This window comes from Passer domesticus, chromosome 3 (assembly GCF_036417665.1).
Source record: "Passer domesticus isolate bPasDom1 chromosome 3, bPasDom1.hap1, whole genome shotgun sequence".
NCBI lineage: Eukaryota > Metazoa > Chordata > Aves > Passeriformes > Passeridae > Passer > Passer domesticus.
Genome location: NC_087476.1, coordinates 40,879,115 through 40,896,239, shown reverse-complemented (window position 1 = coordinate 40,896,239; position 17,125 = coordinate 40,879,115). Strand labels below are relative to the sequence as shown.

The 17,125-nt window shown below is 37.3% G+C and overlaps 1 protein-coding gene across 6 annotated transcripts in view; it reads left to right on the top strand.

Moving 5' to 3' along the window:
• FBXL4 (F-box and leucine rich repeat protein 4) overlaps positions 1–16,556 on the top strand; it is a 61,807-nt gene extending 45,251 nt beyond the window's left edge. For all 6 annotated transcript variants that reach the window (XM_064412767.1, XM_064412768.1, XM_064412769.1 and 3 more), the window contains exon 9: positions 7,610–16,556. In XM_064412767.1, the coding sequence (XP_064268837.1) occupies positions 7,610–7,773 (164 nt within the window). In that variant the 3' untranslated portion in view covers positions 7,774–16,556. The remainder of the gene's footprint in view (positions 1–7,609) is intronic.
• The last annotated feature ends 569 nt before the right edge of the window (positions 16,557–17,125 follow it).

Genomic DNA, 17,125 nt, shown 5'->3' with positions numbered 1-17,125 from the left:
TCATGACCATTGGCTTTTTTAATTGAAGCCTTTCTCTTTTGATCATCAGAAGATCAGATTTCTTAGAATTATTTCTGCTTTTGTTTGTATTTTTATTTCTGTGAAGTGTGAAACGGATATTTATAGCATGAGTCTGTGATCAATAAACATTTTGCTTTTGTGCAATAAATATTTGTTATATATTATAGAATATATATTATGTACTATGCAATACTGATTTTCTTCATCACTTTTATCGGTAAGTGAATTTGAGTTATTAAAGATGAAAGGGTAATTAAAAGCAAAACCTAAATAGACTTTCTAGTAAGGTGGGAAGGAAGTGATGGGGGTCAAAAAGCATAGCAAATCTGAAATTTCTAATCCTCTGCAGTTTCCATAGTTGAAAATATTTTTAGAGATCTAAAGTAAATATATTTTGAACTCTTGAGTAAGGACTTTGAGAACTGCAGTTTTGTGTGATGCTGAATTTGTTCTTTTATGGTGGCATATGAGGTTTTCTTTTTATAATAATGTAGGACAGCAGAGATGTTTGTGACATCAGTGTGGGAGAAAATTCTTCATGGTTTAACCAACTTAGTTTCACAGGATAGCTGAAAAAGGAAGATTTAAATGAAAGGGAATAAAGTAGTTGCTCTGTATACTTATAATGTTTAATAATTGTAATGAAAATATTACATTTAGGTTGAGAGGGTTACTGCAAAGAACTGAGATCCATCAACGTGAATAATTTTCCAAGCAAGTTTAAGGATTTGTTCTTATCAGGATTTATAATTTCAAAGTATCTACCATATGGCTTCAGATTGGCATTCCAGCACACTGTTCTGTAATGATGAAGAGTTTTAGTCACTTGTGACTGACAGAGTTGCCTTCTGACCAACGGGGGAAAGACATATGAACAGAAAAAACCTTAACTCCACCTAGTTCAAGTTGTAGATATGCTATGTTTATCCCCCCTAGGGCTACTGTGTTTTGTGTATTTTTAAGAGAATCTGCTGTGCAGCTTCATTATCAGGGGCACACTGCCCTGTTCAGACATGGAAAATTTCCAAATGGTGTAGGGAATTAAGTCTCTAAGAAACACTTAGGTGCCCCTGACCACTCACTTCCATGTGTTTATGTTACAATGGCCTTGTATTTGCCCACAAAGTGGTCAGACCTTGTTACTGCACCAGAGGTTCCCCAAAGAATAGTTTGGCTGTATTGAACTTATGGATAGTCTGCTACTTCTGTTGCCTGTCTGACAGCAGTGAAGGCTTGCTGCCACGTTTCTTTGGTGTTTGAATTCAGATTTTAATTCAGTTGGATATCCTAATGATTTTTTTTTTGTTGAAAAATAAAGTGAAAGTGGAAAAGGAGTTTGTTCTGTTCCCTGGGTGCTTACCAATATTTCTGAGTCAGATGGATTTGTAGTCAAACTTTTCCTATGAGATTGCATGTTGCATTCAGATAAATCCCCTCTAGGGGATATCTAGTTGAATTTCCTGCAAAATGAATAATCTGGAAAAAATTATTTCTTTCTTACTTCAGAGAAATACTTGGTAGGGTGAAAAAAAGGTTGTCCTGTGCTGTAAACAAGTCAGTACAAGGTGATATTCACTATATACGTGAAGAACTTACCCTGCTTTTTTGGCAACAGCGAGGGAACGGTGTTAATTTATTTTTTGTCTGAATGCAGTAACCAGTACAGACTGTGGTTAAAAGAAAGAGCTGTCAAGTAGAACCACATTGTGTCATCTGGAGGTAGAGTTGCCAGGTGTTCCCATGTAAGTGCAGAAGTCTCTGTTGTCGGCACTAAAGAGTGAGTCTCTCACTGTGCGCGAGTACCAAGGAAGTCAAATCTCTGAATGTGCTCTGACTTTGGGCATGTGATACAGGGCCATCCTGTTACATTAAGCTGCATGAATGCGTAGTATGTTTTTGTCCTTCAGTATAAGTGTGACAACAGGTCTGAAGCTGAAAGAGGTCAGAGCTCAGCTTTGCAAGAGTAACCTTGAACAGTGGGTCTTCTCTGTGATGTGAACGAATGAGAGGTGCTCTCATTATATCCTTTGTCATCTCCCAGGTAAAGAAACGTCTGGCTTGCATGTGCATTGTGAAGGGTGTAGAGGTATTGCTGCTAGGTTAGCACTGTAAGGGAACTTCTTTTACTTCAACAAAGCTGTGTAAAAGCGAGGTTTTTTCCTGCATACGAGCACTTACCTAAGTAAAGGTCAGAATGTCTTCCCTTCACTGCAGTCACTACTGTTGAGGATACTATACTGTTGTGTCTCTGCAGTTGTTAGAACTTATAAACTTGACAGAGAAAACTTCTTGTTTCAGTTATAGGTTATTTATCATCACAATAGCTTCAGGGGTGGAGGAGTCTAAGCCTCTGAAAGAAATCTTGTTGAACTGTAAGGGATGAAAAATGCACATTATATATAGGCTGGATGCTGTTTGAAGGTGATGGGTCCTGAGGCTTGCTACCCATCTGTCTTTTACCATAATTGTTTGGTAATTTCCATTTACAGAGTCAGAGGACTCTGTAGAAGATGAAAATTGCTGGTTTTCAAGGACTCTGTGTACTTACTGGCCCTTGTAAAGCATTGTTGGATGTCAGGCTGTCTTTGTCGTATGTATAACACAGAAAGTAAATTTCTGTTTAAAAAATATTCATGGGCTTGTCCATATCTGCTGTATCATAAGTTTGGAAGAGGAAGCGTGGTGTGTGTCACTGAATGCATGAGGATGTGCTTCTCTTGAACTTTTAGTTATGAGCTTTCTTTTACCCACTACATCCTGAACTGCCTGCTTACAAGTATCATTTCCTTCTCAGCCCACGTCTTTTCCACTGAGTGACATGGCATGTTTCCACCCTCTGTCAGAATGATCCAGCCATGATCATCTGACAGTTCTGTAGTGACGCAGTACATCAGCCAGTGCTATCAAAAGTTAAGTGGACACCTCTAGACCAGTAGTTAAAAAACTACTCTTCAAACTGTGATCAGCATTGAGCAATGTGACAAGTCAGATGGCAACCTGAATTGACAGTGTCAAAAGCTTTTCTTGCACATCATATCAGCTGCTTAGTTCTCTTCCTGTGGGGTTCTCAGCTGCTGTCAAGGGTGAACAGTAAATTGTATTAACCTCGCTCCCCAAAAGGTCCAACTGCCTCTGTCCTGCACAAAAAGAGTAATGAAAAGTAGACACCCTCGTTACCACAAAATTCATGTATTCCTATCTACATTCCAACACCTCCCACACCTTCCTGAGCAACAGAAAACCCAACTGCCCCCTTGCCAGCTGTCAAAGTTTTCAGCTTTATCTTGAGAACATCAACACGTAGTTAGTCAATTCAAACGTGAAAATGTGTAGCACATTAAAGTTTTGAATTTGAGTTGTGTGCAGTAGATTGAATAAAATGTAAAGAATAAGAGGCTAGTTTGGCTGGTCTAGGGAAAGAAAGGAAAGAAAAGCAAGAATATTTGAGGGAAGAGTGCTAGTTATTTTCAAGAGTTGGTACTCTAAAATATTGTGTATTGTGTAGTAGTGTCTCTTGCCCTAGAAATTTGGGTTCTGCAGTTTTTATAGCTGTCCTGCACAGGTCTCCTAAACAGCTATAGAATTTGAAGACTTTGGTATATGATGATAACAATTAAATTATTTACAGCTAATAAGTATAATTGTTTGAGCAAAGAGATCATTACTCAGAAGTGCCTTTTACAGGGGTGGTACCAGAGAATTGACTGAACAACAAAATTAAATAGCAGATTTTAATGTTTTTGTTATGTATGTATTCTGAGAAATGGGTGATTAGTCTATGGAGGAGAAGTTGTAGTAAATAATAAAGGTCCAAAAGCCTCCAAACTGTAGAAGAAAAATGCTCTTTATAAGTAATTAACTAGCAGGCTACATTGCCAGTCTTTCAAAAGCAAAGGAAAATGTGCTGTATTAAAATTCTGAAATGCTTTTGAATGGGCTTTTAGGATACATACATAACTAACTGTATATTGTATAAATGAAAGTAAGATTACAGATTATGTTCATTTATCCTGTGGTGTGAATAACCAAACCCCAACTGGATTGCTTTTACAAAAAGGACTTCCTAACATAAAATTCTGAGGTGGAAAAAAACCCAGGTGCAATAAAACATGCAATTTAGGATGACCTACTTAGTTGCAAATCTATTAAAAGTCTTGGATGAAATGATAGGAGAACTATCAAAGTTCAGGTAGGAAGGAATGAAGAACATCCTACACAAAAAAAAAAAAAATCTGTGGCTAGGCATATAAATCTAGAATTTTTGTAGAAACACACGTTTGGATCTTGAAGCATAAAGCTGTGATGCATAAATGAGGCTGGGTTTAGATGAAGGTGCTGATGTAGTAGCAATTTTAAGTCTTGGTGGAAAAAAAGATAAGTAGCATAATGTGTTGTTCCTAGAGTTGCATTTAGAATGGTAGAGCAAGTCCTTATGGTAGAACAATGATACTGTAGTAAAGTTCATGGTCAAATGAAGTGAATAAATAAAGCATGTTACAGAATTCCTGTGTAAAGCCTTAGGGACTGTTACATGAACCACCAGACAGTTCTGATGATGGTGATTATATAATGGTAAGGGAGCTAAAAATCACAGTGATAATGACAAGCTTAGTCTCTGTAAAGGAGATAAAATTTGGGGGCATGATAGCAAAGACTGTCCTTGGATCATGTTCAATAATGCCTCAAAGCAACTAATCTGAAAGCCTGACATAGGATAATTGGAGACAGACCACATTCAGATACCTCCTTGCTTATGCAGAAGAGTACTGGACACTAATGGAACCATACGGAGTCTTTCTGATATTCAGAAAGACTCCCGTTCAGAGAATGAAAATAGGGAGATGAGCTCTAGAAAGTGAAACAAAATCACAGCAAGCCAGTATGCAGTATTAAGGACCGACTGGCTAGAGGTGAATTATACTGTGTTTCAGCTGTGTTACAGTTCACAGGAGTGGCTGAGCTCGGTAGATGGTCCAGGTGTGAAGGCTCACCCCAGTACAGGGCTATTCCAGAGGAGCAGTTGTGTGTCCCTTGGTGTTCATGGCAGAGGGGATCAAGCAGGCTGCTACATCAGAGCCATTCTTTCCAGGAGATTAGCCTGGAAAGCTGCCTTAAATTGGAATGCCAATACAGAAAGCTTTTGAACAAATCAATACATTGAACAACAATAAATTGTTAGGACTAAATGGTATTTATGCAGTGATTTTAAATGAGTTTAAATACAGGGCTCTGGAAATCTTATTTCTGGTATGTGATCTGTCTCTTAAATCAGCCTCAGTGCTAGAGTAATACAGGGTTACAAACATGGCACAACCTTCTGTGAAGGGCTTGGGGTAGGAGCTACAAAACAGTAAGATGATCTTTTGCACTGTGTAAACCAGCGGCAGGCATGAGAAAGTCAGTCAGTGGACATCCAGAGGACATTACCATATTCTGATGAAGAGCTGCATCCCAGCAAGGGTAGTATTAGCTTTGCCTCTCTGGTCCTTTAAACTTCCTTGAAGTTCTTGGTGATTCTGAGCACTACTCCAATCCATAAAAGATTGGATTTTCAAAAACGTTAGCCAAGGTTGGGTTGCTTTTGTAACTTAGCTGTTTTTTCCTGGATTATGAGTGTTTCAGAGGACAAATATGTATCATCTCTTTTCACAGTGCAGTTATGTCACTACTGTGGTCACCAAGGGTCTGTTCTGATCTCCTTGTAAGTAATCCAGGCAGAGGGGTGAATAATGCCAGAGGGTAACACACAGGTATTCAGGGTAGAAAAATCTTAAATTGAAGAACTTAACACTGAAAAATGGCAGAATGATCTTGTGATACTTACTAAACAGGTGATAAAGCAGGAGAAAAACATTGAATCAAGTGCAAAGTAGTCACATGAGGCAAAATAACATCAACTAAATATATGGGGGACTGGATTAGCTTGTGTTCTGTAGGAAAGAGATCCTGTGGACAATTTTTTGAAAACGCCAGCTCATAGCCCAGCATTATTCTAATGGGAATAGAGAAGATTAGGGTTATTTAGACATGAAATAGAAAAAAACACCATAAGACTTACTATAAAATAACTGTGTGCTCAGTGCACTGTATTGTTCTGGTCATCCAGTTTCAAAAGTACTAAATTAGTGCAGAAACAACACAACAGGGGTCATTTTGAGATGCAAGGGAGTCTGGAAAACAGATGGCCTTGAGGGAACAGAAGAGATGTGCATGGGAGTATGAATGATTTAGAAATAGTGAATTGGGAATGATCTCATGCTTCTTTCATTGCACCTTAATTATTGCAACTAATAGGCTGGAGTTTCCTGTTTGTTTTTTCTCCTTTTTTTTTTTTTTTTTACATTATGTAGTTAAACTATGGAACTTGTGAAGGGGCTGTAAGTATGAAGAAATTCAGAAAAGTAGTAGAATTCATGAAAGATAGCTTTAGAAACCCTGAAATTATAATTTTTGGCAATTGAGAAGATTCACCAGTGAAAAGCTACTTTGAAAAAATCTGCTTCTTTTTTTGCAGGGGAGGTAAGGAGTGTAGGGAACATAATTGGCCCTGGCACTAGAGAAGATCCTGAACTAGATGGCTTTTTGGGGTGCTAGTTAGCTGAAGATGGAGCTGTGTGAGTTCAAGTCTGCCAGCAGTTTCCTGCAGTAGTCTTGGATATATAAACTCTCTAGAGGGAAAGCTTGATGAGCAGTTCAGCCCACTGTAGACACCCAGGCTCAGTTCATTTGCCTAGAGCAACCTGCCAGGCTTCCAGCCTTTCCTGTAAGGCATGAATCTCCTCCTCTGGGTCCAGTGTCCTGTCTGCCTGCTGTGTGTGGGTGTCCTGCACGGTGTGAGGTCCCCAAGGGGCACGGAGTACTTCAGACTGACTCATCCCAGTGCCCAGTCAGATGAACCAGGTGCTGAGCACCATGGGCTGGACTGTCTGGATGTCCATCAGCAGTAATGGCTGTGTGGATTTGTGCTTATAAACATAATTTATTTGGTTTCTGACTGGATCCTATGCTTGATCTGACCATGTGTGACACTTGGGGGTTCAGTCGCTCTGGTCTTGTTTTTAGCAGGGTTTAACTAGTGTGTTTTCTACATACATTTATGTATGATCAGCTCTCTCTTGAACAACTGCCCCTGCATGTGTGTAATACCCACACTTGCTCTAGAGCCCTGGGAGCCTTGCTGATGCCTTTGGAATTGGAATAGCCCCCAGTCCCTCATCTGCTGTGCTAATGGTCTGTGCTCATCAGGAGAGCATGACTGTAGCCTTCCCTGCTGCTGCCTAGGCCCAGCATCTGGTCCCTTGGAGGTCTTGTGGCTCTGGGTACCTGGCTTCTGTAGTAAGAGATTCCTTGAAGTTGTAAAGTTGCTCCCAATGACAGTTACTTAAGCAATTAAGAATACACACTAAGTTTTTTTAAAGGTAAAAGTTCTATATGCTCTCTGAGAAGCTTTTAATTTGAAAACTAATTTAAATACTCTAAATAAAAGTTGTGTTGTAATAGCATTTTTTCATGACATGGTATTAACAGCTTAAAACCCTACACTATTTTTGGTAACTTTATAATTCTGTTTTGTTTTGTTTTTGAACAGGAACAAGGATGGTGAGCCCTGCATCTTTAAGAAAATTGCTGGAGTCTTGTAAAGATCTTTCTTTACTCGATGTGTCCTTCTGTTCACAGATCGATAATAGAGTTGTGCTGGAACTGAATGCCAACTTCCCTAATGTGTTCATAAAAAAGAGTTTCACCCAGTGACTCCCTACATATGCTGCTGTGGAACTCGTTTGACAGAGTTGTTTTCCTGTAAATTTCTGCTGATTTTTTTTAAGGAGAATACAAATCTGCTATAAAATAGTGGAAAATATTAATTATCTACACAAATGGGTAAAATACATTTAAATGTATTATGCTTCTTAAAGTTGAAATTGTACCTAAGAATTATTTTACTCTGTTAATTGGTGGCACTGCATGTTTTTAAATACTAGCCATATGTCTGGCTTTAATGAGAAGCAAATGAATGTCTTCTTAAATGTCCCTTCACAGTGTGTTGTACAATATGTTAATATCCAGGTGAAAGCAGAAGTTCAATATTTATCAGTAAAGAAAATATGGGTGCTTCCTTTTCATATGCTTGTGTGTGTATGTATAAATGTATACATATGTATTTGTATATACATACACAGATATTGTAGCATTCTAGTTTGGCCTGCAGCATAAGATTTTATGATCTGGCCTATAATTATTTGAAAACCAGTTTAAGTGTGTATAAGAACAGATAGAAAAGGCACTTTGTCTTCTTCAAGTTTTGGCAATGAATTGTATCTGATACAGTTTTCTCCCTTCCTTCACCTGAAATAGATGTAATGATGTCCAGCCTAAGCAACACAACATAAATGCAAGAATCTGGACCACCTGAACTTAGAGCAGAAATGAAAGATTAAAGTTACAGCTGCTTCTTGGTATTGAGATACAATAAGCCAAGTACTTAATGTTGTAACTGGTAACGTGTAGAAAACTCCGGGGTAGTTTCCTTTTTCAAATTTCTGTCAAGGTCAAGATTGATTTGTGATACATCTGGTTATTGTGCAGAGTATCATGAAAAGTAGAACTTAGGGTAATGTGTTAGCAACTGTCCTTTCACTGGCATAAAATCTACTGTCAGGTGTAAAAACAAGCATCTTCGTTCAGTAAAACAGCAATGAAAATATAATGGGTTTGAAACGAGGGCAATACAATTTGATTTTATGATCACCAAACCTTAATACTGGATTTGTTTTGTTTGGGTTTTTGTTTTGTTTCGTTTTTCCGAGAGGAGAGTAGCTCAAAGTACTTGCACTCTTTAAGACTGCTTAACCTCTGGAGAAGGAAAACTGTGTTGATGGACAATTTCTGGAAGTTTCTTCCTTTTGCACTTTCTTGGACGAAGCTTTTCTTTTTTTTTTTTCCCTTGAATACCACTGCTAGAGTATGTTGCTCTGTACAGCTTTGGTTTAGAATTTTACCTTTTAGCCATTGTTGATGCATATGGACCATAAAATATAGGCTGTAGTTTGATACTGATTCTCTTATTCTTATATTGATGGCACTTATTACCTACAGGAATAAGAAGAAAAATACTTTGTCTGAGAGAAGTACAGTATTGTACTGAAGATCAGTGACAAAGAACACTTCAGTGCATGCAGTAAATAACCAACTGCTACTAGAGGACTGCTGCAAATCGTTAAAAATCTGACAATCTCTGTGACTCCTGAATGACTGCTTTGAACTCTTTGTGCTGGTGCCAATACTTTATAAACCATGTCATGAAACAGCTACAGAACATTTATCTGATTTTATTGAAAGACCTAGTTCTTCAGATTTTTAAATTTTGCTGAATCTCTGAGGAGTTCCAGATCCAAAGAAGGGCATGCACAGTTGGCTTTTTGATTTTTTCCCTCCACACAGATGGCACTATGGGATTTCCAACTAGTTTATGCCATTCCATTTTTTTCTTCTTTAGAAATCTGGGCATTGTCAGAGAACTTTAGATTGATTTACTTTTTTTTCCATACTGAACGATGTCAGCTTTGGTATGATTCTCTGTGAGACCTCATTTCTTTCAATCATGTTTGGGTTCATTTGTTTTTCTGTGAAATTTTACCTTTTTTTAGTCTATATTTTTCATTGTAATTATTAAACATTATTATTATTATTACATGAGAAAACAGGTACAGATAATGGGAGTTTACAAAGAACAGAGTTAAAAAATATATTTGTTATAAAATTTCACTTCTCAGGGGTTGTTCTGTGTTTATCTCCTTTTTTTTGTATAGAGATCTGTTTTGTTTGTTTTTCACTGTAAATAGAATGCGATGTGGATGAAGTGATAGCCATTGTGCCTTCAAACTGGTAAACTTGGTAGATAATAGAGTTTTTCTCATCAGTGAATCAAAGAAGTGTTTTTTTAATCACATACATGTAAAGAATTTCATTCTCTTGCTTTGTAGGTAGCATAAAGAAGGTTTAAATTGAAATTTTTTTCATACTGGAGGATTTTTTTTCTTATGTTGCATCTTCTGTTTGAAAATGTTTTTTCAGGAATTCTCTATTGTCACTTGGAAGATAAATTGAAGTTGACTTTTTATTTGGATTGTTTAAAATTTGGCTATTACCAACATATAATTAATTCAAAGAGCAGAGAAGCAATTGGGAGTGACTTCCATCTATAGTTGTACACTTCAACCTTCAGTCAGACAGTAAGAAGCTCTTTTAGCTATGGCCTTATAAGTCCAAGAAGTCTTCCAGCAAAACAAAGTTAGACCAGACTTGACATTTGTAATACGTGTAGATTAAAGAAAACAACTTGCTTTTAGACCTTCCTCATATGTCACAAAGAAGCAAGAATAGGTCACTGTCTCTTTAGTTCTGCTGTCTCATACTTAAGTGTGTCTATTTATTTATATATATGTATGCATAAATTATATATACACACACTCATGTTTGTGTGTCTGTATGAATTCTTTTGGATGTGTGTACATACATAAACATATATCTATAAATCTCAACGTTTTTCATGTAGGAATTACTTTTGTAAAGTGAGTGTAATAGAAAAAATGTGTCTCATAGCAGTTCTGCTTTCAACTATTGCTTTACTCTACCTGGAGACTGAGTTCATCTCCACCCATGCAGCAGGAAAAGCCTGGACAGATGTGCTGAATTTCCAGTGTTGCTTTGCCAAAGTGCCTTTTGGTTTGTCTGCTCGTGAAAGGTGTTACAGGGTGTGAAGTGTGAATGCAAAGTCTGATAACTGCTGTGGACTGTCTCCTTGCAAAGCAGTCATATAGAGGGAAACTTATATTCTAGTTTCATTTAATCCAAAGTGAATTATGTCAGTTCCTCCACTGGAGGAATTTAATTACTCTTGAATTGGGTCTCATCTCCATCACTAGACTGTCCCTCAGTCATGTTATCTAAATTCTGCTGTTAAGGATATTCTTTTTTTTTAATCCTGTTGTTTGATTATTTGTCTTTCTGAAGCTTTGTAAAAGATATGCTTTGGCAACAAATGTTAAAAAAAATGGCTAACATATCCAAAAAAAGGGGTTTACTCTGAACTGCTCCTGTTTTTAAACTAAAGGGGATCTTCCATACCCTCTGTATGAAATTGATGTGGGATGGCCTGTAGGTAATGATGTAATTCCTTGGGTAATTTAAAAAACTAGTATGATAACTATACCATTTAAAGCATCTTCTTAACTCTTCAGGGCTTTAATTATGAATACTTAGTTGTATTCATAATTTTGAGCTATCTGGCTGCATAGCTCTATGAAATGTGTGGGGCTTCTGTTCTTTAAATTATACACCTGATTAAGTCCAGTAGTGAGCTTGACTCATATAGAACAGTTTTTCGTGGGAGTTTGGACCTTGTAATCCCCCATGTACTTGGAGGTCCCAAGTTTCAGACAAAAAACCACAAGCGAACAAACAACAAAACGTACCAAAACCTTTGTATTTCCTTAGAGCTCTTATGCTAAGTTTTCCAGATATAAGATGTCTAGTAATCATGGTACACAGTGAGTAGAATTCATCTCACTGAATGTTAGTTCTCTGAAAGTTAGACATCTACTTCAAGGGAGGAATCTGGGCACCTCTAGAGAGTTATTAATCTCCTAAGGCAGACATTTCAGGAAAGTGGAATGAATCATGTTCTAGGGAGCCTCTCTGGAGACTGTGGAAGCTGTGATTTAGCTCAGGTTAGATACTAAACTGAGATTAATTCCATCCAGTGCTGTACTACCTGTCCTGAAAAACAAGACTGAAACAACATCCATCCTTAAACCATCAAACCCTCCAAATTCCATCCAGACCATCCAGAGAGAAGCAAAAAAAAAAAAAAAAAAACCTGAGGAGGAAACCTTGAGGAGTTTTTCTTAATGCCAGGATCTGCTTCTGTCCCTTGCTAATACCTGTGATATATAATTCGTTTTATTTTGTTTGTTTGGGTTTGTTTTTTTTTTTTGGAAATGCATCCTCTTTCCCTGTTCCAAAATCTCATGTACATAACTGGCTGTATGTATAGTTCTGTAAATGTGTGAACAGACAAACATAATTAATGTATTGCCACTATTTTGATAATCTTTCATATTGCTATAATTAAGACTGAGTAGTTTAACTGCTCTGCTGTCATCAGAAATGTCACCCACTGTGCATTTGCAAAAATTGTGTGCCGAGTCCTGGTTCTTACTGTGTGTACTTATTGCATCTTATGGGATATATTTCCCATGTCACATCAGCAGGACTGCTAAATTTACAAAAACTAAATAAAATGTAGCATTTTATTATGAGGACTATGGAGGCGACTTTATATGTATGATTTACATATTAATTATTGCTCTGTAACAGTGATTCTGTAAGTTGTAGCTTTGGAAATGACTATACTAGAAATCCCTGGTTTAATGCATCTGCACATGCTGTGTCAGATGCAGTCAGTTTTTTTCCCAGATGAAGGCATTAGTCCTTCACTGAGTTGATGATTTCTGTGATTTTTAGATATCTGGCTTGATAATGAAGTGCAAGAAGATGCTCTTTAATAAATGTTACCAGCACAGGACAAGCTGTAGTAACTGACATTGGGAAGGGCTGAGAAATTAGTGTTGGATGTTACAGGTCCTCAGGAGCTTCAGAGAAATGCATCAACAGGAAGAGTCTCATTAAGAAGATTCAGCCTCTGTAATAGGAGGCAGTGGTGAGATTTTCCTTTTCAGCTAATGGACTAAATACTTTTGTTTGAGTTACATAGCTCTGGTTTCTCCATGTCTTGTTTTCACTTAAGGATGGTAAATGGTGCATCTAGGACACACATCCTAAACTGAAGGGAGTTTTGAGGAATGAAGTTTTTCTGTTGCATGTTTTGTTCACCTTTTCTAAAAATAAAAGAATAAAAATACCCTCAACTATTTGAAAACTCATTTTCCTTAGATTCTGAAGAAATGTAAAGGTCAAGAAGGTTGAGGAAAGGAGAAAAGAGGACTTACTCAGATTTATCTGGAAGCTCATGGAAGGGTAGCCAGAGCTATTTGTAGATGTGAGGAAAGTAAGTGCCTTGCTCTAGATCGGCTCTTACCTTTTCCAGGAACCTAGCTTTCCACATAGAATCACTTGCTCATACTTCTAAATCAAGATTTACCATTTATATGCTCTTAATATTGACCTTTCATGTGCATGTTAAGTAAGTCAGAATGTATCTTTTTTTCATTTTTATCAACTACATAAAAATATTTTTTCTTTGCCTACCACTGTGAAATCATGTTTTTTGTTATTTAATGCAACTATTTCATGCATGTACACACAGGCACATGTAGGACTTAATTGCTCAGATTTTTTGCAACTGGTCCTGTTCTGAGGACAAGCTGCAGTTTGGGGATAAAAATTATAGTCTCTGGAGAAGGTTCGAGGGAAATCTGATCAATGTATTGGAATGAAGAAGAGGGAGCCAGATTCTTCTCAGTGATGCTGATGAACAGGACTAGAGGCAGTGTGCACAAACTGAAACACACAAGATGACACATTCTATGGCACAGGTTGCCTAGAGAGCTTGGGGAGTCTCCATCCTTGGAGATCCTCATCATCCTGGGCACTGACTGGATGGCCCTACTTGAGCTGGTGACCTCCAGAGGTCCCTTTCCAGCTTCATTTGTTCTTTGTTCTATCATCCAAGATACCCCTGTGGTTGGTTTCTTTGCTTCATTGTACTGATTGCTGAGCAAGGTAGGGAGAGGTGAAAAGGAAAAATACCTGGCATAAGGAACTTGTCATGTTGAGAACAGACACAAGAATCTTGTACATTTCCTTTTTTTGTTATTTTAGGACAAGTAACATCTCTCAGAGATGGGTTCCCTTTTATCAGACCTTGGTCTCTCTAGATTTTTCTTTAGGATGGTGCCACAGATTTTTGCATATACCCACTGTTCTGAAACAAACAAAAAATAGCTGGCTTGGTTAGAATTTGGAAACTAATGGCTAGTCTATGTTTGAAGTTATTTTGGAATAGTTACTAAAAGTAAATTAAAGTAACCAGGAATTGATGTGTTCACAGGGAGACTTTTCACTTTCTGACTTAACTTTGGCATTCAGACAATTACAGGTGCCCTTCAACTGTCACAGTGAAATCTGTGTGATGGTGATCTTTCTGGATTTTGTTAATGAACATAAAGCCACTGCACCTCTTCAGCATCTTGTGGCATTTTGCATTCCTGTCCTTTTCAGGCAGATGGTGGAGTTGAGGGTTGTGGAGATTGGCCTAGCTCTGGAAGTGAGGTGTGTGAATTGCCTGGGGAAATTTCCTGCTTGTATTTATTCATATGTGCAGATGAGAAGGAAGGGCATCTCCAGACTTTCACATTTAAATACCCAAATCCAGCACCTGGATTCATTTAAACATAATAGGTCTCTCTCCCTGCCCCCGTCACATAACCAGCAACAAAATACTTGCATTGTATTTATGATTTAATAGTACGCTCCATTTTCTGCCGCAATAGGAGTTTGAGTAATGTAACAAGAAGCTCCTGTTGCACTACCTTTTAAAGAAACTAATTTCTGTAAAGGTGGGAGAGCAGCAATAGAGGGAATAGTTCCAAACACTATCTGTAAATACCTGTGCTGTGCATGCTATGCCTGTAAGCACCAGAAGCAAGTTATGCCTTTTTGTAATAACAAGTTGAGAAGGACAAAAGGGATAATTGCCTCTAAGCACATTTTCTGTAGCTGGAGGATATTTATATCATTGGATTTTAAATATCTCGAGTAGATACTAAAGTTAGGACACTATTCTCCTAGGGTCCTGTCACTGAGTAGATAGGTTCTTCTATAGGGTAATTCAGATCAGATTAGTCTTCAGTTGAGGTCTTGAATTAACCTTTGGAGAAGCAAAGGTCTGTGTAGACTCAATAAAATTTCTGTTGGAAGGTAGCATGAGAGAGTAAGAGGTTGCTTACCCCTTGGTGCTCTGTATTAGTCCCCTAGCTTGATGTGCTTCCACCAAAGGCCCTGTCTGCTTGCTTTGAACTGGATTTGATTGTTCCCTACAAAATATCAGTTAAAACTAGAAAACTGCTTGTTTTATAGTAGTTGTCCTTTTGGTTGTTTGGGTTTTTTTTACCCTCCTAATTTGGCTATTAAAGCAAGCAGAAGGAAGGGGGCATTTAGCTTCAATTAAAAGAATAACAAGCAGCAGGTGGGAGCATGTTGGTTGTGCAAATGCTTTAATTCAAATTAGCATAAATGAGGATAGCCACTCTTGATTGTGATCCAAAGCTTCTTAATTTTTACATAGTTCATCTCAGTACTGTGCCACAAAAATGTCCAAAGTGAAGTTGTTTATTTGCACCTCATGATGGTGGCTCAAGCCCTAAAGTATAAAATGCTACTGTGAACATATGAGAACATTCAGGTCCTAACTGACTTCAATAAATGCCCCGAAAAAGATCCTTCCTTCCAAACAGACATTGGAAGTTAGATTAGAGAGGTAATAAGAGCATATTTAAAGTATGGTGAAGGCAGTGGTTAGCAAATCTAAGCTGGAGGGAGGGGCAACAGTTCTCAGATGTGTTTTTCAGGACTTTTTTCCTGACCTTAAGCTGCATTGGCCTGTGAAGCTAACATCCACCCCTTTGCAGTCCTAAATATAGTCAGTGTTCCAGGAGCTCTTTCTGTATGTGCAGTCTTAGATCCCAAATCTCTTTTCTGTGTTCCTATTCAGTAATTAGCTGATCCACTTTTTAGTATTGTCTTCCTCTTAGTATACTAAGCAGTGTTTCTCTTAGCATCTATATTTATTTTTAATATTCCTCTCTGAGATTAATGTTTTTCTTTTATACTTAGGCAAGTACTCGATTACATTTCAAAATAAGGTTTTTCTGATCTGTGTTCTGCCTGACCGAGAGTAAGTGGAAGATGTTATTGGTGTATTCCTTCTTTTTTCAGATTTGGCTACTGTATCTTCTTTCTTTCTGTGTGTAAACCCAAAGGTTTTACATGTGTCTGCATTTGCAGACACAGCTCTGGCATGGATCCCTGGCTCCTCCTCATTTGACTGATGCTTTTGGGGTATGAAGTATGGGTTGACTTGAATACACACATACACACAAAACAGAGATGTTAGCCCTGTATTCATGAAGGATTTCATTTATTACGGAGAAATCATCTAATGCCTTATATAGCTAATTCAAAGAAAAATCTTCCTATCTTTAAAAGTTAATCAATGATTTCTATTTAGGAAATTAAGCCTATTTTCTTCTGCTGTGTTGGATCATTTAAAATATCATAATACTGTGTTGTGCAGTTTACTCAATTACTGCCAGTATAAAGAAGTTGAAATTAATGTTCTCCCTGAGTTGTCAGTGTCTGCTAATTTAAAGATGACAGAAATGTGTTAAAATATATTCAACCTATAATATTTATCTTGCTTTGCACTTAATTTGTTTCTCTTTCACTGTCTTGCAAAATGCCAAGTGTACATAAAATAATGAATAAATAAAAAATAAATTATTTGTCTACATTCATTGACCTTTTGTGCATTCCTTTAAAAAACGAATGAAATACAACATATGATGCATTCTGAGGAACAGTTTGGTTATATTTTTATATTATTTTGAAATAGGTTTTGGATATGAATTTGTAACCTAGTTTTTATTATTATTAGAAAACTATATTATTGTTTAATGGTTAGCTTCCTCTAGTCCTATGAAAGCACATGGAACTAGGTGTGTTACACAAAATAGATGCTTCACTGCCTGAAACAGTTTGTGGTACAGAGCAAGAGACAACAGATGTATGTAGACAGATGGGATATAAAGCAGAATATGGAGATTACAATGTACCAAGAGAGACCTCCAAGAAAAATATAATTGTTGACTTTCTTTCAAGAATAATTTCCTAGTCTAGTGCAAATTATGTTACCATAAGGTATTTCTTAATCCCTTTAATTATGTATGTACTGGTACAGTTGCTTTTAAATGTGGAACTTAAGTAACATGATGATAAATTCTGAATTTAGCAAAAATGTTAAGAGCTCTGCAGCTTTGAATATGGGCACCAGAAGGGGACAGGTGATCAGCTGGACTCTACTTGT